At 45.7% G+C, this 21,057-nt stretch overlaps 2 protein-coding genes across 2 annotated transcripts; both read right to left on the bottom strand.

Moving 5' to 3' along the window:
- Positions 1–734: 734 nt before the first annotated feature.
- Positions 735–3,531, bottom strand: LOC123129438 (beta-1,2-xylosyltransferase XYXT1-like). The gene is made up of 4 exons (XM_044549604.1): positions 3,432–3,531; positions 3,112–3,213; positions 2,946–2,999; positions 735–1,885 (listed from the first exon to the last, which is right to left on the bottom strand). Exons 1-4 carry the CDS (start codon positions 3,529–3,531, stop codon positions 735–737), a joined length of 1,407 nt encoding a protein of 468 aa, XP_044405539.1.
- Positions 3,532–13,537: 10,006 nt separating this feature from the next.
- Positions 13,538–18,833, bottom strand: LOC123130286 (alpha-1,3-arabinosyltransferase XAT3). Its single transcript, XM_044550216.1, has 4 exons — positions 18,626–18,833; positions 18,347–18,442; positions 18,207–18,260; positions 13,538–14,866 (listed from the first exon to the last, which is right to left on the bottom strand). The coding sequence occupies exons 1-4, from the start codon at positions 18,762–18,764 to the stop codon at positions 13,719–13,721; spliced, it is 1,437 nt and encodes a 478-aa protein (XP_044406151.1). The 5' UTR covers positions 18,765–18,833; the 3' UTR covers positions 13,538–13,718.
- Positions 18,834–21,057: the final 2,224 nt, after the last annotated feature.

Raw genomic sequence — 21,057 nt, forward strand, 5'->3', positions numbered from 1 at the left:
GAGCAATTTCTGGACACGTGGTCTCAAGGTCATGACATATTTGTCTCCGGTATGGCATTTGTTAGAGTACACTCATGCTAACTTTTATTACAAACCAGAACCCTTTTTTTTATCCAACTTTGATAGCAAATCTAAATAAACTAGTGTGTCGCCACGATGTGTTTTTCAACATAATGGCACGTAGTATCTTTGCATCATTACATTTTTTTTAACGCACACATTTTTGTCATGATATGTTTTGGCAGGATGTGGATGTGTGTGCGTGTGCGTGTGTTGCCTTGACTATTTTTCAGGTGTTGTTCTCTTGTTTGTACCTACGTATTTATCACATGTCAATTTTAGCAAGAATATTCGAAATTGTGTTGTTTTTCTGTCTGCAGCTCTAAGTGGAATATGCCTGCTTGGGTCCATGAGTACCCACGCATTTCCTGCCTTTGTTTTGCTCTGTCGTGAGCCAAAATTTGATGTACTTCAGTCTTGCCTTACATTCATTTCTGTTTTTTCTGATATAAATCGAGCAGGTTCGTGAAGATCTTCCTGTCTGAAACTGGCAAGAGTAGAACCGATTATGCATTTCTCAACCAATAAAAAAAAAGTGGAAGTAGACATTTGAACAAACAATCGAGTGAAAAGGAGAAAATAATGACAAAAGAAAAACGGGAGGCTACAATTAACCCAAAATGAGAAAAAACTACCAAAGAAAACAACAGGATTAATGAGCATGCCCTCCCCCCCTACTGCTGTCGTAGGTGGTCGAACGCTTGCACCAGCGTTGGCGCGAAGCGGGTGGTGTTGATGCGGGCGTTCTGCTTAAGGTAGAGCTTAAACATATTCTCCCAACCACTGCGGTGGATGGACTCAGGGTCCTTGATCGCCGGGTGCTCCGGCCCCAGCGTCTCCATCAGCGAGCTCTCCTCCGCGCTTATGCTATAGTCAAGGTACTTGAGCCCCATGTCCGTCGCGCCCTCGCTGAACTCCGCCCTCGCCAGGTACTCCATCTTCCCGTACGGCACCACCTGGATCAGCACGCCGCCCGGCGGCAGGTGCACCGCGTTCGTCAGCCCCGCGCCGTGCATGCCCAGCACCACGTCGAACGAGTTCACCAGCCGCGCCTGCTCCGTCTCGGACCCGTTCACCCGCGGCTCCGACAGCGCCGCCTCGAACCCCGCCGCCTCCGCCGCCTGCAGTATCTCCTGCTCGTTCAGGAACCGGCGGAAGTCCCCCCGGTGGATCAGCAGCAGCCGCGGCTTCTTGCCCGGCTCCCGGGTCGGTGCTTCGCGTGGGAGCGCGTAGGTCTCGCGCACGAACCGCGTGAAGTCGGCCATGGTGAGGGGAGCCCCCGGCACCAGCTCGGGGACGATGGTCAGCTCCTTGTCGAGGTGGAGCCCCACCGTGACGCGCGGGAAGCACCGCACATACGCGTCTCGGTCCATGTCCACGACCTCGTACTTGGACAGCCCATGCAGCAAGGCCCTGTACTTGACCAGCCACCGCGGCAGGTGCTGGATGTTGCTGACCAGGAACGTCACCTCGCCGTGGTACCGCCGCGACGCGACGAACAACGGCACCAGAATGTCGGTGTAGTCATGCCAGTAGTTGCCCACGTAGCCCCCGATCCCGAACAGGATGGCGGGCATAGTGTGTGTCACCGTGCACGGCGGGGCGGCGGATCGGTCCTGCAACTGCGTCACCGTGACCGACCTCAGGCTCTGGCCACCGCGCGCGTACGGTGAGATCATCCACTCCCGGCGCTCCGACGACCTGCTCGCTGGGACGAGGGTCACCGACAGTGCTGTGCCGTTGGTGCGGACGTCGCGGTCGACTTCACACGTTTCGGACCAGTCACGCGAGCGGCCCTCCATGTTACACACCACCTTGCCATTATCTGTCACGCGCCAGGAAAGGAGAAACAATTACCATTGTTTTTTTTTTGAAAGTTAACAATTAGCATTGTTAAACCATATGCAAATTGTTATGCTTTTTTTTTCCTGTGAAGAAACAATGCAAAATTGATATGCTTACTTGCTTATATAGCTCCCGACATTTATAGACATATATTTTTTTTACTTCTACTCCTACTTATGTGGTGTGTGTGATAAACTAATTAATTCACTTGGTAGGCACCCCAGGCCTGCATATTTGACTGGCCATAGTGGGAGTAATTTTAAGAGTAACATCGAGTCCAACTTAGCTAATTTTCCTATGTAGCAATGAGTTAATGAGGATGTAGGTAAATTGAGTAACTTAGCTAGTTACTCATCTATAATACCTAAATAGTTCATCCCCACTATGATATTTCTCTCAACATGCAAGCTATCCACATCAGCAACTATGCCATCTAAGCAAAAACTGATTCCATTTGCAGCCACGTCATTACTAACCCTACAGCTACCGCCCACACAATTCAATCAAACAAATGAGGGGACTCGGTTTTTAACATCACACATACCAAGAAAAAATGAGATATAATCTAATAAATAAAGGTTTGCATGACACTAATATAGTCTAGAATAATGTGTACTATGCTACTCCTCACTCTGACAGTCTATAGCGATGATCAGGATCACAGGATGTTAAATTTAGTATTCACTGCTTCCCATGCATTGCCCTGGGTAGGCAACCGTCCATTAGTTTAATGAAAATATTCGCTAGCTAGATCTGAGTTCTTCGAATTGACAAAGTAATCAAGTGTTAGTAAGATCTGTCAGAGTTTTACGCCTATGTCAACCCCCGCAAAAAAAAAACTCCCGTATTTACTGTGAAATTTGAGAGTCGATGTACTCCTACATTACCTCATTGCTTACAATAGACGCGGACATCCGTAGGCTAAATACACAGGAGTCGAAACAAACAGTTTTCCATTTTGCGATTTCTTAGGATACCCAAATTAAACGACCTGAGCATGCAAACTTGATCAAAGCAAAGGACCGGAGTGCTCTGCTCACCTGAACCTTGGATCAGCTGTATGTCCGGGGTCCGCTGCACGTCAGAAGCGACGACTGTAGATTAAGCAACAAGCAAGAGTTTGATCTTCAGCTTACAGAGACTGGGGACTGGAAATAAGCATAGTTGCTGGCACAAAGCAAGACAGATAGGTCAAAAAATACTCACGTGTTTCACTTTCACCAGGAGCTTTTATGAGCTGCATTGCAGCAGGATCTCTACTCAGCTGTTTAAGCGTGATCCACTGCGCTACTGCTGCCGTGGTGGCGACTGCATATGAAGCAACAGGAAAGAAGTGTTGCCGTCAACCGCATCGATCGTGTGTGTGCTCGAGGTAGAAAAACAAAAGCCTCACCGGTCGTCAATCAACAAGGCTAGGATCTAGCTAACGATGAGAGAAGTTGCTATAAAGCATTGTGTTTGCCTCTTGGTAAGCAGAAGATTCATGAAACGGTGAAATGAAAGGGATAAATGGCTACCGCTGAGGCCGCTGATGGCAACCTCCTGCTGGAGGATGAAGCAGACGAGGAGCGCCAAGAGGACGCCGGCGGCGAAGCCGGCGTTGACACGGACCGGCGCACAGCTCATCGCCTGTAAGACAATAAGTTTTGGAGAACCAGCACAACCCTCTAGGGGTGGCTTATCTCATTATATATAATGGTTGTGTTACAATATGTACAATATACGTACATAGGTACAGAAGCTATACATAGTCTAACACCCTCCCTCAATCTTAGCCACTTTCTAAAGAACTGAGAAGGGTAAGATTGCGCCTACAAGCCTCAAACTGTGGCAGCGGTAAAGGCTTAGTGAAGATGTCTGCAAGTCGATTCTTAGATGAGATAAACTTGATCTGGAGTTGCTTCTGTGATACACGTTCCCGTACAAAGTGATAGTCAACTTCAATGTGTTTCATTCGGGCATGAAATACTGGATTTGCAGAAAGGTATGTAGCACCGATGTTATCACACCAAAGAATAGGAGGCTGTGGTTGAGACAAACCCAACTCCTGAAGCAAAGACTGCACCCAAATAATCTCTGCAGTAGCATTAGCCACAGCCTTGTACTCAGCTTCAGTACTGCTACGTGACACAGTAGCCTGTTTCCGAGCACTCCAGGCGATCAAATTAGAGCCAAAGAATACTGCATAACCCCCCGTGGATCGCCTGTCATCTGGGCTACCAGCCCAATCTGCATCAGAGAAGGCCGAAAGGACCCGAGAGGAAGTCGGCCGAATATGCATACCAAATGTCAGGGTGAACTGAACATAACGAAGAATGCATTTAACAGCAGCCCAATGAGTATCTCTGGGAGCCTGAAGATACTGACAAACCCTGTTAACAGCATAAGAGATATCTGGTCTCGTGATCGTCAAGTACTGAAGTCCACCAACAATGCTCCTGTACTCTGTGGCATCCGCAGAAGACAAAAGCTCACCATCAACAGCTGTTATCTTGTCGGTAGACGACATGGGTGTGGTGGTCGGTTTGCACTTCAGCATGCCAGCTCTTTGTAACAACTCCAAGGAGTACTTCTTCTGCGTAAGGACAAGACCAGTAGCACGAGAAGTGACCTCAACTCCAAGAAAGTAGTGAAGCTTCCCAAGATCTTTGACCGCAAAATCAGCACCAAGAGAGCAGAGAAGAGCATCAGCAGCATACTGAGAAGAGCTGACAAGGATAATATCATCGACATATACCAAAAGATACATAGTGACTTCTGGCTTCTGTAGAAGAAATAATGAAGTGTCAGCAGTAGACGGCACAAACCCATGAGCACGAAGGGCAGAGGCAAGGCGGGCATGCCAGGCACGAGGAGCTTGCTTCAAACCATATAGTGCTTTGGAAAGACGACAGATATAGTCAGGACGATCAGGATCAGAGAAACCAGGCGGCTGTTTCATATAAACCTCTTCCTCCAAAAATCCATGTAGAAAAGCATTCTGCACATCAAGTTGACGAAGTGACCAACCACGAGAAACAGCAATGGAGAGAAGAAGCCGAATAGTGGTAGGCTTGACGACAGGACTGAAGGTGTCCTCATAGTCAAGACCATGACGCTGCCGAAAACCGCGAGCAACAAGTCGCGCTTTGTAACGCTCAATAGATCCATCCGAATGCTTCTTCACTTTGAATACCCATTTTGAGTCAATAACATTTATCCGTGGTGGTGGAGGAACGAGAGTCCATGTCTTGTTACGAAGAAGAGCATGAAACTCCTGCTCCATAGCCTCTCGCCAATGTGGAATGCGCAGGGCAGCCTGATATGAGCGAGGTTCAGAAGATGGATCCGCAACAGCAGCAGCCAAACAAGCAGCCAACCAAGCAACCGTACCATCCTTACGTTCCTTAGGTTTGAAAATGCCACTACGACTGCGTGTATGTGGTCGGGACACAGGAACCACTGAGGTCGACGGAGCAGCCTGCAACGGGCTGGAGGACGGCGACGTTGACGAGTCAGCCGGTGACGAGGAGCCACTCACGGTAGCCTCGGATTCGGTTGGCGAAGAAGGCCGACCCACCGGCGAAACCGGCAGAGCAGACGAAGCAGCTGGCGACTCCGGCATCACAGACCGGGCCGATGGCGAGCTCGGCATAGTGGGCCGTGGCGCGGCCGGTGTCGCGGGCCGATCCGCTGATGAAGGCGACGTGAGGACCCGAGCCGCGGGCGAAGACGGCGTGACGGGCCGAGCCGCAGGCGAAGACGGCGTGACTGGCCGAGCCGCGGGCGACTCGGCGGCCGCTGGCGAAACGGACCGAGCAGTGGAGATGCTCGGCGCGACGGGCTCGTCGGGTGACCATGCATGGGCACGCGAATCGATGCCATGCAACATAGGGCGATCGACGTGCCCACCAGAAGACGACGATGATGATGGTGAATCCTCCAACAGCTTCAAACGAGCTCCACGTCCGGTTCCTGCACCATGGTTAGGTAACAACAAAGGAGAGTATGCAACATCATCAAATTGGTCAGAAGCAACAGAGGATGAATGCAGGGATGGTGGTTCGACAGTGGACACAGAAAGGTTGGCAAAGGGAAAAACATGCTCATCAAACACGACGTCCCGCGATATATAGACACGATTAGTGGGAACATGAAGACATTTGTAACCTTTATGAAGAGAGCTATAGCCAAGAAAAACACACTTCTTAGAACGAAACTCAAGCTTGCGCTTGTTATATGGACGAAGATGCGGCCAGCAAGCACACCCAAATACCTTGAGAAAGGTATAATCAGGTTGTTCATTAAGGAGAACCTCAATGGGAGTCTTCATGTTTAAAACACGAGTAGGAGTACGGTTGATGAGAAAGCATGCAGTGGTGAAAGCATCACTCCAAAACCGAAACGGAACAGATGCATGGGCCAAAAGAGTAAGACCAGCTTCAACAATATGACGATGCTTAAGTTCGACTGAACCATTCTGCTGATGTGTATGTGGACATGCTAAACGATGAGCTATCCCAAGCGACTGAAAGAAAGAGTTGAGGTTGCGATACTCGCCCCCCCAGTCTGACTGGACATGAACAATTTTGTGCTTGAGAAGACGTTCAACATGTTTTTGAAACTGAACAAAAATATCAAACACATCAGATTTGCGTTTAATAAGGTAAAGTCAGGTAAAGCGACTATAAGCATCAACGAAACTGATATAGTAATTATGACCACTGACAGAAGTCTGAGCAGGACCCCATACATCTGAAAACACAAGTTCTAAAGGATGTTTCACCTCACGACTGGACTCCGAAAAAGGAAGTTGATGACTCTTCCCCTGCTGACAAGCATCACACACTGCTACATCTTTATTACTAGACAAACTAGGAAGCTCATGACGACGCAAAATATGACAGACAATAGGTGTGGCCGGGTGACCAAGACGAGCATGCCACTGTGACGGAGAGACCCGAACTCCACTGAAAACACGAGCGACACCAGGATGCTCCAGACGGTAGAGGCCCTGGCACAACCGCCCACTAAGAAGAATATCCCTCGTGCCCCGATCCTTAATAAAAAGATCAAAAGGGTGAAATTCACAAAGCACATTATTATCACGTGTGAGTTTAGGAACTGAAAGAAGATTACGGGTCACAGATGGAACTCGAAGAACATTGCGAAGCTGAAGACTCCTATTGGCATGTCTAGTGAGAAGAGATGCTTGACCAATATGAGAGATGTGCATACCTGCTCCATTGGCGGTGTGGATCTTGTCGGAGCCATGATAGGGTTCACGAGTGTGAAGCTTCCCCATCTCGCTGGTTAGATGCTCTGTCGCCCCAGAGTCCATGTACCAGTGTGGATCGATGGAGTAGGACTGAGTGTGTCCCTGTTGCTTCTGCGGTGCGGGACGATCAGCCATGGCGACCTGACGGGCATTGTTGCGTGTATCTTTGCCGTCATTGCCAAGACCAAGGAAGCTTCGCTGGAAGCGCTTATGACACTTGGAGGCCCAGTGCCCATCGCGGCCACAAAGCTGACACACACGTGGACCGCCAGCCCCCGGTAAGGTCGCAGTAGGTGGGGGGGCCGAGGCGGGCGATGATGGCAGCCCCAAGGGAGACCGGGGTGATGAAGAAGAGCGGCCACCCTTGGTGGCGGCGTTGGCCGAGAGGGAGCCAGTGCCCCTGGTGCGGCGAGTCTCGACCCGTTGCTCAGTGAGAAGGAGCCGAGAGAAAACCTCGTGTGCCAACATGGGTGTCGAGTTGCCCCGCTCGTTGATGATCTCGACTAAGGCATCATACTCCTCATCAAGACCATTGACAATAAACGAGTTGAACTCGGAGTCGGTGAGGGGCTGTCCAATGGAGGCCAATGTGTCGGCGAGGCCCTTGACCTTGTTGTAGAACTCAGTGGCAGTGGAGTCAAGCTTCTGACACTCTCCAAGCTGACGACGGAGTGCAGAGACACGAGCCTGGGACTGCGCTGCAAAGGTGCGCTCAAGGATGGTCCAGGCCTCATGAGACGTCTTCGCGAAGACAACAAGGCCGGCAACTGCCGGCGAGAGCGACCCCTGGATGGAGGAGAGGTTCGCCTGGTCCTGCCCCGTCCAGACGCGATGGGCCGGATTGTAGACCGGACCGTGCACGCTGTCTACCAGCGCGGGTGGGCAGGGAAGCGATCCGTCGACGTAGCCTAGCAGGTAGTGACTCCCCAAGAGCGGGAGAACCTGCGCACGCTAGAAGATGTAGTTGTCGGCGGAGAGCTTGATGGTGATGAGATGACCGAAGTGAAACGGCGGCGGCGAAGACGATCCCATCGAGGAGGCTGCCTGGGGTGCAAACACCATGGAGGCAGCCGGAGGCACCGAAGCCGATGCGGGAGGAGGCGGGACCGCAGCCAGGGCGGGCGCCGCAAAGCTCGCGGCCGGTGCGGACGCCGCAAGGCCCGCGGCCGGGGCGGACGCCGCCAACCCCGCCAGCGGGGCAGTGTGATCCGCTTGCGGCAGGAGCGGCGGGACGACGCCTGCGGAGTCCGCAGCGGACGGCGGCGCCGCGGTGTGGACCACGAGGTCACGCCCAAGCGATGGCGCCGGCGGCGTGGAGAAAACGGAGCCGATGCTCCTTGTCCCGATCGGAGCCGGAACAGAGACGGCATCGAGCGAGAGGTTGAGCAGAGCCGCAAGAGAAGCCGGGAGGAAGCCCGCAGCAGTGGAACCGGTGATGGCGGCGCTCGACATGGCGGCGGCGCGATCGGTGGCGCGGCGGCGGCGGTGAAGGCGGCGGCGGCTGCGGCGGCGGTGCGGGTATTAGGGTTTAGAAGCGGAAGCGATCGTAACCTAGCGTGATACCATCTAAGACAATAAGTTTTGGGGAACCAGCACAACCCTCTAGGGATGGCTTATCTCATTATATATAATGGTTGTGTTACAATATGTACAATATACGTACATAGGTACAGAAGCTATACATAGTCTAACATCGCCACTTGCTTTCTCTTGCTGTGGTGAGTGAGTGAGGACGTGTGTGCTAGTTGAGTCTGGTTAGCATTAGTACTGTTGTGAACAGGTTGAATTGCTGGTGATTAGTTTTTGGGTAGATTCTGCACCTGGCGGCGTACGTGGTATGGTGGGGGTGTGTGCACGTCGCAGTATGAGTGAGTTTCGCAAGTTATCGAGGGTCTTCCACTGGTGAAGCATACGTAGTACGTATTGTTTATCCCAGCGGGATCACCGACGACAGTTGAATTTGCCCAAATGCACCTGGCGTAAACAGTAATTACGTCCCTGTGTTTGTATTTAATCGGGCAGAGTACATGCAACATCATATTGCAAGTTTGCAACTGATTAGACTATCTTAAGTACAAGTCCATGTCAACGTGAAGATAGTAATGGCCACACGTGAAGTTGCAGTGCATGATTCGTGGTCTGACCGAGCGCATAGCAGCCGGCGGTGTAGCGTGGACGCGATTGATACCTATCACTCACACCTACTCCTTCATCCTTAAAAAAATGTACTTCCAACATTATAAAGGTCAAACCAACCGAGTTTATGCAAAAATATATTAATATTTGTGAAGCTAAATAGGTATATGATAAAAATATATTTTATTATGAATCTAATGCTACTAATTTGACGGCATAAATGTTCATACATTATTATATAAATACGGCCAAACAAAAAAATTGACTTTACAACAAAATTAGAAGTACACTCTTTTAAGAACAGATGAAGTACAAGAGTACGATGATGGGAAGGACATGGGAGATGAGTTATTACCTTGAAGGAAAAGTGCGGCTCTGGAAAGTGTCCATGGCGGAGATGGTGGCAGTGAGCGGTGCATCTAAGAAGTAGGTATCGCGCTAAAAGGGGCCGGAACAGATATGGATGACATACACATATGCTTCTGTGTGAAGTAAGATGTGCTCTCTACAGAGCCTGCCGCATATGCTTCTGCATGGAGCACTCCTATGCTTCACAACAAAGCATACATGTGCTTAGCACAGATCACACCTAAGCCCCGGACAGACCAAAAACCTAGGAAAACATGAAAAAACCCAGGAAAACATGGAACTAAGGATAAAAGAACAAATAAAACTTAAAAAATGGTCCGTCGAGGGAATCGTCCAATTCACAACACATGACAATGCCGGAGTGCTCCCACGCACCAAAAGTACCCCTTGCGGTGCATATGTTAACTAGTTGCTCTTCATACACACCATGTTTGTCGATATGCAAGGGTTGTGCCTATGTTGAAGATGGAAGGGCACCTTGTTACATGAATACTTGGGGACACTTAAGGCCACCATTGGCCAAATTTAACACAAAATGGCCCAAATTATTATAGGAGTAGCGCACCTTTATAACATATGCTAAACCTCGCTTACTGTGAGGTTGCATTGTATCTAGGCCTGGCGGTTTTGGGAACTTTTGGCCCATGTTTTTAATTTATATATACGTTTGTGTTTTCTCTATTGGTTTTTTGCTTTCCTTAGGTTTTATTAAAAAAATCATTTTCTTGTTTATTTTATTTTTAACTTTTATCTCATTTTAAAAATACATTATAAAAAAAATTCAAATACGTGTTTTATGTTTTTAAAACACACATTAATTTTTTCTGAATACATGTTGAACTTTTTTCAAACAGACGTTAAATAGTTTTAGATACCTGCGAAACATGTTTTTGAATACATGTTGAACATTTTTTAAATTAATGGAGAATAACACACAATGATAATTTTTGAAACACATGTTGAACATTGGTTTCTAAATACATGGTGAATATTTCCTTAAATATGTTTTACATTTTTTTAAATACACATCGAACATTTTAAACACAAGATGGACTTTTCATTGACACATGAAGAATGATGAAATTTTTATAAAAACATGGTGAGCATTTTCGTAATAGATGATACATTCTATATGATATACATGTTTTTTTAATACATGCACATTTTTGTAAAACATTCTAAACATTTTTTAATCACACGATGGACCATTTCCAAACATCTGATGGATATTTTTCAAAACACTTTTATAAATTATAGGAACATACTTCTAATATGTTCCAAATCTATTTTCATGGATCATTTCACAAAATATACAGAAAAAAATGTATAACATACCTATGGTATGCGGGGTACGTGGTGACTCATTCACACTCCGTCCGGCGCTGGGCCTGGCCTATTTTGGGGAGTTGCTAACGTGATCCGCGATCCATCTTTGCTGTAGGCGAGGTATAGCCCTGCCCGACCAATAATACCGCCGATGATACGATCGGTTCGCAAGAAATAGCCCACTAGTGCTACTGGTAGGCCGGGCCTTTATCAGAGGCAGCTAATTCACCCTAGTTTTGCGAATATTTTAGAACCGTTCGCTCGGTCTTCAGAAGCTTCTGGAATATTCCACCTGACTTTCAGATTTTCTTCATAAGGTTGTTTCTTTCTTTTCTTTTCTTTTCTTTTTTTATTTTATCAAGGTTTTTAGGTTCTCTTTATTATTTATTTCTAAGTTTCTTATTTCTTTTCTGTTTATCAGTTTCTTTTCCTTCTACAATTATATATTTGTGAACATTTTTTAAATTGACGAATAGATTTTCAAATTCATCATTTTTTTTTTGCATTCTCGAACTCTTTTTAATTCATGATTTTTTAAATACATTACAAAATCGTTGAACTTTCTTGAATTTGTGGCCATTTTTAAAATTCTTCAAGATTTTTTTACCTGTTTTATGAAGATTTTAAAAATCATGAAAATTTTCTCAAAATTGTGAATAAATTTTTATTTTCAGTTTCTTAATTCACACTAACATATTCTGAAATAGCAGATATGTTTAAATTCATGAACATTTTTCCAAATATCTCAAATTTTTTTCAAATTCGTAAGTATTAAAAGTGTTTGAAGGGCTAACCATAAATAAAAGGTAATAAACTACAACTGCTCACAAATGCCAAGAACATTTAACCTTTTATTTTGTCCATTAAAATATCAAAACTGTTAGATCAATTTTAAAGCCGGAAAAATTACCCATCAATAGCATGCACTAAATTATGAACTGTTATGTAATGAAATGTCACCCCCCCCCCCCCCCCCCCCCTTCTGCGCCAAAAAAAATCAACCGTGAACAATGCTGTAAAACATCTTTCCTCTGAGGGCCTTAACCAATTTTTCTCTTTCCCCAATATAGTGTCGGCCGTGCGACTCACAACACTGCGTCGACCGCCGCCAAAATAATCAATCCATGTTATCCATCCCATCGATCACCACTAGCACATGTTTTGTTACTCCAGCTAATCCTTTCATGACCATCGACAGATTAGGCAACATGTCTGCCTCATGCATCACGGCCTCTATATTCTCATATACTCCTTTGTAAAAATATAAGAGCGTTTAAATCACTAAACTGGAAGTAGATGCCAACGTATTTGCCCCTGTGCCCAGCCTTCGCACACAACCGTCCATGCCGGCGTATTTTCCTTCGTGCCCTAGGTTGGTCGACTCTTCTCCCTTATTTTATGGTCGACAACACCAAACAATGATGCCTCAAAAGGACAGTGGCAGTGGAACAGACGACGCCAATGCCCCTTGTTTACGCTTCTCACGGAGAAGGAGGCAGCGGAATCACCAGTCTTCAATCTTTTCTCACGTACATAGGCACTTTTTTTCGTTTAAGGACATTTTTATCTCATAATGAAGCATTAAGGGATACAAACATGGTGAGAAATAAATTCAGCCTCTGCATAGTTAGGATGCACGTAACCAACACTTCCCCCTGGCACACACACACACACACATGCATGTCCAAAAGATCCACCAACAAGAGCAAAGTTATACAAGACCAAAGCTATGCCGTGGCAGAAAAAAAGGAAAAGAAATGACCCCTGTAGCGATCAAAACAACGATCGACAAAAATGCAGCAACGACCATCAGCACCTACGATATCTTGACAACACAAAGACCACGAGTAAGGTTCTTCAAAACACAACTGTTTGTTACCTCTTGCTCGGGCAGTCCCGCACCATCCTTCGATGTGGCCACCGGTGGAAAATCTGTAGAAGACAACGCCATTGTATGTTACCTCTTGCTCTACTATCCTTGTATGACAGCAAATCACCCACATGCCAATTAAGAGGGAAATCATGTCAGACTATTCCTCGCCGGCATAGCTCGATCCCGCCACTGCTCCACAACCTCCAATTCATCAAGTCATTGCAATCAAATTGCCTCGCGCCATCTTACACCGTCCAATGGCATCCAGAAGATGAGTTGCGGTCTTCGGCTCCCTCTTGCACAGCTGGCACAAGTTGTAGTTTGGCCACCCTCTTCTGTGCAACCGGTCTGCTGTCTAGATTCTATCCTTGGTAGTGAGCCAGGCAAAGAACATGCACTTGGACGGTGTTCAATTCTTCCACACAACCTTGTTCATGTTTGAAGCGGCAACGCCCACAAATTGGGACCTATAGGCCGATGCCGGGGAATAAATTCCATTGGTGGTGAGGTTTCACTTGATATCATCGGGGAGATCATCCTGGAGATGGACCGTAGTAAAGCCTCCCCAAACGGATGTATCTAGACGTATTTCAATGCTAAATACATTCGTTTGAACGACAAGTAATATAAACCGAAGAGAGCATTATTCTTTGTAATAATTAGGCAACGTGTACAAGGTCAGGGCAAACTAACAGTCAATACAAAACAAGTTTGCGAGGGCCACCATGCTAGTTTAGTGAAAAGGGAGAAAATAATGACAAAAGAAAAGACGCCATGCCACCTAGCAAAGAATTAACCCAAAATGAGAAAAACTAACTAAGGAAACAATGTGTTGACGAACATTATCTGCCCCTAGTGCTTGCGTAGGTGGTTGAACGCTTGCTCCAACGTTGGCGCGAAGCGAGTGGTGTTGATGCGTACGCTCTGCATTAGGTAGGACTCATACACTGTGGTCCAGCCGCTTCGATGGATGGAGTCGGGGTCCTTGATTGCCGGGTGCTCCGGCCCTAGCTTCTCCAGCAGCGAGCTCTCCTCCGCGCTCACGCTGTAGTCAAGGTACTTGAGCCCCATGTCTGTTGCCGGCTCGCTGAAATCCAACCTCGCCATGGGCTCTATCTTGCCATACGGCACCACCTGGATCAGGACGCCGCCCGGCGGCAGGTGCACCGCGTTCGTCAGCCCGGCGCCGTGCACGCCCAGCACCACATCAAACGAGTTCACCACCCGCGCCTGCTCAACCTCGGAGCCGTTGTGCCGCAGATCCGTCACTGCCACCTCAAACCCCGCCGCCTCGGCCGCTCGTGCAATCTCCGGCTCGTTGAGGAACTGGCGGGAGGTCACCCGCTGGATCAGCAGTAGCCGCGGCTTCTTGTACGGCTCCATGGTCACTGCTCCGCGTGGGAGCGCGTAGGTCTCGCGCACGAAGCGCGTGAAGTCGGCCATGGTGAGGCGCCCCCCCGGCACCAGTTCGGGAACGATGCTGAGGTCCTTATCGAGGCGGAGTCCAACCGAGACGCGCGGGAAACACCGCACATACGCATCGCGGTCCATGTCCACGACGCCGTACTTGGACAACCCCTGCAACAAGGCCCTGTACTTGACCAGCCACCGCGGCATGTGTTGGATGTTGCTGACCAGGAACGTCACCTCGCCGTGGTACCGCCGCGCTGCGACGAACAGCGGCACCAGAATGTCAGCGTACTCATGCCAGTAGTTGCCCACGTACCCCCCGATCCCGAACATGATGGCAGGCATCGTGTGGGTCAGCGTGCACGACGGGGCGGCAGCCCGATCCTGCAGCTGCATCACAGTGACCGCCCTGAGGCTCTGGCCAATGCGCGTGTACGGTGAGATCATCCACTCGTGGCGCTCCGACCAGCTCACTGGAACGAGGCTCACCGATAGGGCTGTGCCATTGGTGCGGACGTCGCCTTCGACTTCACAGGTGCCAGACAAACCGCGGGAGTGGTCCTCCGTGGTACACACCACCTTGCCATTATCTGTCACGCGCCAAGGAAAGAAAAAACAATTACCATTGTGAAACTAGCTTCGTTCGTTAGCATAAAAGCAAGTACAATAGAGCTGAGTCAGCTGGCTATAAAAAATAAACTAATATATTTTTGCTTAGTTGAAGGAAAGAAAAGAGGAGAGAAAAAGTAAGCGGACTCTTGGTGAAGAGCCAACTCTAGCACGTGCTCCTAGTCATAGGCACTTTGTGAGAGTGAAAGGTAGGCTATATAATAAAAAAATAGTACACTCTTCTAATCAACTATTGTACATATTTGCTATAAAATGAACTATAAATGACATGACAATATTTATAGCCAGACTAAGTTAGCAGGTTAACATGTTGCTTCAAAGGTTGGACAACGTGTTCATCTTTTCTAATTGCACTCGGCCTGCCTAACTAGTACTGTAACCATCAACCCGTGTGCCTTCATGGAGTAGCAAGTTGATTATTGTTGTCACGGTAAGTCACCCAGTAAGGAAATATCTTTGATAAATGTTAAACCTGCAAATTGATAATTTTTTTACTATGAAAAAACAATGCAATTGATATGCTTATAGCTGTCCGCCTCATCGGTTATATGTGGTCCGGTGGCATGCATCCTGCATGCATATAATAATCTTTTATACTATATTAACAGAGGTTATTTAGAAGAATGCATAGGATTCCGTTATTTTATGGACACGAATATCTGGTGAACGTTGGCCGGGAGCAAAATTCCCAGCGAACGCCGGAGTTGCTATGTCAAAACAACTAAAAATGCCATACGTTTGTTAGGGACTCGCCATGTACAGAATGTAAACTTGCCATGTGTATGGAAGAATTGCCAGTGAACACTTTTTTTCTCCGGAAAATGTCATCTGTTTGATTCCCACTAGACGGCCCGTGCTAGCGTTCGCTACGATCGACCTTACCTGAGCGAACGTTCACCAGTTAACATTTCCCATATATATTTTTGTAATGGTAGAGGACAGCAGTTGAGATCAAGATCTAGGGGCTATTTTGTTATTTTATATAATGCATATGGGAGTAGTTTAGATGTAAATTTAGGCTGTGCTACTTTATGCATGTATCCTATATAGCTATATGGGTGATCCTCAGTAATTTATTTCTCTAGCATGTCATGTTAACATGTAACCACACATGTACAAAAAGACCTCAACATGCAACCATGCATGATAAATTGATTTACAGTTGTCTTCCTTATATTCAATATTATCAACCAGCTATACAATATTAATACAATTAGTTATATTCAGTTTCAGTTTCAGTTTCAGTTTTCATATTAGTAATTCAAATATTCATATTCCATGCAACCAAATATTTGTGAATTATATTGAAAAACATATTGGATATAATATTTAGATGCAAATTTAGTGGATCACTTTATGAGATGAACTTTAATAATGACATGATTGGGTAAATGGAAGCAAATCCAAGGGGCCAGCTTACTTTTCGCAATGATAGCGATGGGTAGCGGAGATTCAAAAGGAGCACATCTTAGTTTTTTTTTAAGTTTTTCTCACAGTACAAAACATATTAGCAAATAGTGATGCGGCAAACGAGTATATGCAGGAGCATTTATCATTAGCTGCATCATCAACCAATGCATGAAGCCTAGATAACACATCTTGATTCATCTTTGATATGCAAGTTCAAACTAATTAAGAGAGAATACTAGTGCAAATTTAGCTTGGTTTTTTTCTAGATTATATTAAATGGTGAAAGAGATGAGTGATTAGAAGCAAACCAGATCAACTGGTAATAGTTATCAACAATGATTGGGTCCACATCATTAACGGTCGGAGTTTGTCATTTGAAAGAACTCTATTATTTATTTTCTCTTCTAGAGTGCATGTCTCGTGAGGATTAACATGGAGCCTCTAATTAGCCCTCTGTAGAGAAAAATAAGAGCGTTTAGATTACTAGTTTAGTGATCTAAATGCTTTTAAATTTCTTTAAAGAGGGAGTACTAGTTAAGCATTATTCTTTTTGTCGACCTGCTGATGCGTTTGTTTAAAAATGGTAATATGAACTTTTCATATTAATAAAGTCTATTAATTGAACATATGTGGGAACCCATATGCTGGTTGGTGTTAATTTTAAAGACACTATTCTAATTACTAGAAAACTTTAACAATGTTGTGAATTGTAAGAACATTGATCTAAAATATTAACCAGACCGCTCTAGTTCACTTTTAAATGTAAACCGACATTGACTTCTCTGATTTACAGGTTAAGGCTAGTCATAGTGAGGAGTGACTTAGACTAGTGTCATGCATATGACACTAGCCTATGTTACTATGTTCATAATGCAAAGTAACAAAGAAGTAGCTAGTAACATAGATGATTGCATTTATTAATTCGTAGACTCATTTATTCTTGGGAAGCGTTATGTTACAGTAACATACTCCCTCCGTCTATGTGTGTAAGTCATCTTACGAAAACCAAATAGTCCCAAAACACTTAGGCGTGGTGCATTAACTTCTACCTCATTTCTTGTTTCTTAACATATCAACCAATAAGACTAGCCACAATGGATAGTAACATACACTAGTAACATACACATATTTTTAGACTATGTTACTACCTTGATAGTGGGTAGTAACTTAAGTGTGATAACATGCAAAAATTCATTTATTAGGTTATAAACTCATATTGCATTGGAACATGTGATGTTACAGTAACTAGTTAAGTTACTACAACTACCTCTCTCTTCATTAACTCATTGCCACATAAGCAAATTTGCTGAGTTGGACTCGATGTTATTACTGAAGTTACTCCCACTGTGGCTAGTCTAAGAGATGAAGGGTGTGTATGTTTTTAATGACTTGAGATTATCAAACACGACATACAGTGGTTAGTTCATTGCATGCAATGCTATTAATTAGCAAATAAACATTAAGTTCTCTTGTTTTCCCCCTCCTTCTTGGTCACGGTGCACAACCTAAGATGACTTACTCACCTAGACGGAGGGAGTATTATTTTACTCTAGGCACCTCTTTCCTCATTAACTACTTGCCACATAAGTAAATTATTGAAGTGCGTTATGTTACTAGTTATGTTACTCCCACTATGACCAGTCTAAATCATGAGTTGCCTGTCAGATCTGTCATACATGTATTTAAGCTTAAGTGAACTACCTAGTCACTGCCGGAAATAGAGGCGACCCGACAACCTTTTTTGCGTGGGAAGAAAGTTGTCTTCTGAATAAATGATTTTCCATATAACTTTTCCTTTTTCTAGTTCATGATTTCCTTGGGTACCCAAACTAACAGAGCATGCATGCAAATTTGGTAGAAATGACTGGGAGAGTTTGATGATCTGCTCACCCGTATCTTGAATCGGTTGTTTGTCGGCGACCCGGTGCACATCAGACGTAACAACTGTAGATTAAGCAACAAGCAAGAATTAATCTTCAGATTATAGACTACACAGATTGGAAATAAAGCATATGGGTAGATGTGCTCACGTATTTCACCAGGAGCTTTAATCAGTTGCGTTTCACCAGGAGCTCTAATCAGTTGTTTAACCGTGCTCCATTGTGCTAGTGCCGCCGTGGTGGCAGCTGCATATTAAACAACAGGAAAGAACCGCTGCCGTCAGTCAGCTAAATAAGCCACATTGGTCGTCGAAGGATAAGGCTAGGCTAACGTACGTTAGCGTGACATTGAAAAGCTAGCCCCGGAATAAGATGATGGAGTATGCAAACAGCGGGTAAGAAGATGAATGGAACGAACGAATCATTTACCACTGATCGAAGTCTGCTGCCGGACGAGGAAGTAGACGAGGAGCGCAAAGAGGACGCCGGCGGCGAAGCCGGCGTTGGCGTGGACCGGCGCACAGCTCTTCCTGGGCCTCTCCCTCTCCTCGCAGCAGCTCATGCCCATCGCCTCTTGCTGCTGCTTGCTGCTGCTGCTGCTGCCAGTCGTAGTAGTGTAGTACACTACTGTACTAGTGAATGAGGACGCGCCGTTTGGGTTCGCTTCGGACTGGGTTTATACTCTTCAAAAGTAGGAGGAGTACGTACTAGTGCATGCACATTGTTTATCCTACGGGAAAACCGACGAGGCGACGCTGTTGACTTTGCCCAAATACACGTAGCTCGATACTTACATAGCGTAAACATCAACTAGGTGTTTTTATTTAATCGGGTAGACAGGTAGAGTAAATGCTCTATAAGGACGCCAGTGAAGCAACTTTTGAGTGATGTTGAGATCCGAGTCCCACTAGCTAGCAATGCACCTTCGCTGCTATTTCCGTCACGATAAAGACGATCGTGTAATGCCATAGAAAATCATCACCCGTTTACTTCACATGCCGCGTCTTCATAAGTCTGGTCAAAGTCAACCGCAATAGTCTGTCGACGACCATCGAGAATTCTGAAACTTTACCTACTATATACTTCCTCCGTTCGATGAAAAGTGTACATTTAGAAAATTTAGAATATGAAGTGGAGTAAAAAATATTTTGAAAAGATGCAAGCCACTATCTCTCACCTCTTTAATTAACCAACCCCAATGAACTAAGTGCATTTAAAAATTAAGAAAACTATGTATATAATGCTATTGATCTTAGTTATCGTGTGATGAGATAAAATACTTTAAATTACATTAAAAATATAGAAGTACACTTTTTTATGAACAAATTTTTAAATCCAAATATACACTCTTCAGCGGACAAAGGGAGTAGTACTTCTCTTAATCCATCCAACAGTCAAATCAACAAGTGAAGACAGGCACTATAGGCCTGGAAGAGAGAGCAAATTAATGACCAAATTCGAACGGGGATGTTCGAACTCTAGCTGAGCTAGTTCTTCCCTAAAAGGAAATCCGCTAGATAGAATTTTTCTGCTTGAGTGCATGTATTCGGCACATCAAATATGTCATGTCGTGGGCATAGTGATACACAAAGTGTCAAAAGTTATGTACTTTGAACATTGAACCGGCCATTTAGCCCAACCAATTAGAGAAAATTCCTTATTTGACATTGTCTTAAAATCTGGTTCCTTATTTGACACTGAAAACATTTTTCTTTCCTATTTGACACTAATCCTAAATTTTATTCCCTATACGACATTTCCGTCCATTTTAAGCCTAAATGACACCTGAAAAGACGATTTTGCCCTTCATGTGGTATGTGTGTGTGTGCGCGCGCGCGTGCTGTTGCGTGTGTGGGTGCACGCGCACATGTGTGCTGCTGCTGCATGTGTGTGTGCATGTGTGCTGCTGCGTGTGTGTTTGCTGCTGCGTGTGTACGTGCGTGCGTGTGTGTGTGCGCTGTTGCGTGCCTATGTGCTGCCTGCGTGTGTGTTGCTGCTGCATGTGTGCTGCTGCGTGTGTTTGCTACTGCATGTGTACGTGCGCGCGCGCGTGTGTGTGCGCGGTTGTGTGCCTATGTGCTGCCTGTGTGTGTGTTGCTGCTGCTGCGTGTGTGTGTATGTGTGTGTGCTGCGTGAAGTGTGTGTTGCTGCGTGTGTGTGCGTGTGCATGTGTGTTGCTGCGTGTGTGTGTGCATGCGCGCGCGCGTGTTGTTGCGTGTGTGTGTGCGTGTGCGTTGTGTGTTGGTGCATGTGTATGTGTTGCTGCGTGTGTGCTCCTGCCCTCGCACTGATGCTGCGTGGGCGCGCTATTGCCCCCCCCCACACATACCACATGAGGGGCAAAAGAGTCTTTTCAGGTATCATTTAGGCTCAAAATGGACGAAAATGTCATATAGAAAATAAAATTTAGAACTTGTGTCAAATAGAAAAGAAAAACTTTTCCAGTGTCAAATAAGGAAGCAGATTTTAAGATAGTGTCAAATAAGGAATTTTCTCAACCAATTATTGATGGGTGTAAAAAGAAATTGTTGATGGATGCCAACGTTGGATACATCTGCTTAACTGATTTATAGTGGTGAAATGTTGTAGTATTATCATGCTTGTTTAGGCTTTGTCAATCAACTACCTATGGAGTGTATTTATGTATTTTGAAAAGGAGGGTTACTCCTGGCCTCTGTATCAGAATGATGCATGCAACCATATTATTAAGGAAATGTCCAAATAGGTTTGTGATCCGATACAAGCTCACAAGAAGACCCAAAGTAAACTAGAAATAAGGGTTGCCACAACCGGCAAAAACAGATCAAGATGACTAAACACCTAGCTTATTATTCGACCGCCATCCAAACCATTTGTAAGTA

Source organism: Triticum aestivum, chromosome 6A (assembly GCF_018294505.1).
Source record: "Triticum aestivum cultivar Chinese Spring chromosome 6A, IWGSC CS RefSeq v2.1, whole genome shotgun sequence".
NCBI classification, from domain to species: Eukaryota; Viridiplantae; Streptophyta; class Magnoliopsida; order Poales; family Poaceae; genus Triticum; species Triticum aestivum.

What these genes read in the sequence shown, in the direction of transcription:
- LOC123129438 (XM_044549604.1), bottom strand. Translation starts at nt 3,531, where the DNA reads ATGAGCTGTGCGCCGGTCCGTGTCAACGCCGGCTTCGCCGCCGGCGTC. An exon ending in TCCTGGTGAAAGTGAAACAC is followed by an intron (nt 3,000 to 3,111) that starts GTGAGTATTTTT and finishes CTTAATCTACAG; the next exon opens with TCGTCGCTTCTGACGTGCAG. An exon ending in ACAGCTGATCCAAGGTTCAG is followed by an intron (nt 1,886 to 2,945) that starts GTGAGCAGAGCA and finishes GGCGCGTGACAG; the next exon opens with ATAATGGCAAGGTGGTGTGT.
- LOC123130286 (XM_044550216.1), bottom strand. Translation starts at nt 18,764, where the DNA reads ATGGGCATGAGCTGCTGCGAGGAGAGGGAGAGGCCCAGGAAGAGCTGT. An exon ending in GCAGCAGACTTCGATCAGTG is followed by an intron (nt 18,443 to 18,625) that starts GTAAATGATTCG and finishes TTTAATATGCAG; the next exon opens with CTGCCACCACGGCGGCACTA. An exon ending in ACAACCGATTCAAGATACGG is followed by an intron (nt 14,867 to 18,206) that starts GTGAGCAGATCA and finishes GGCGCGTGACAG; the next exon opens with ATAATGGCAAGGTGGTGTGT.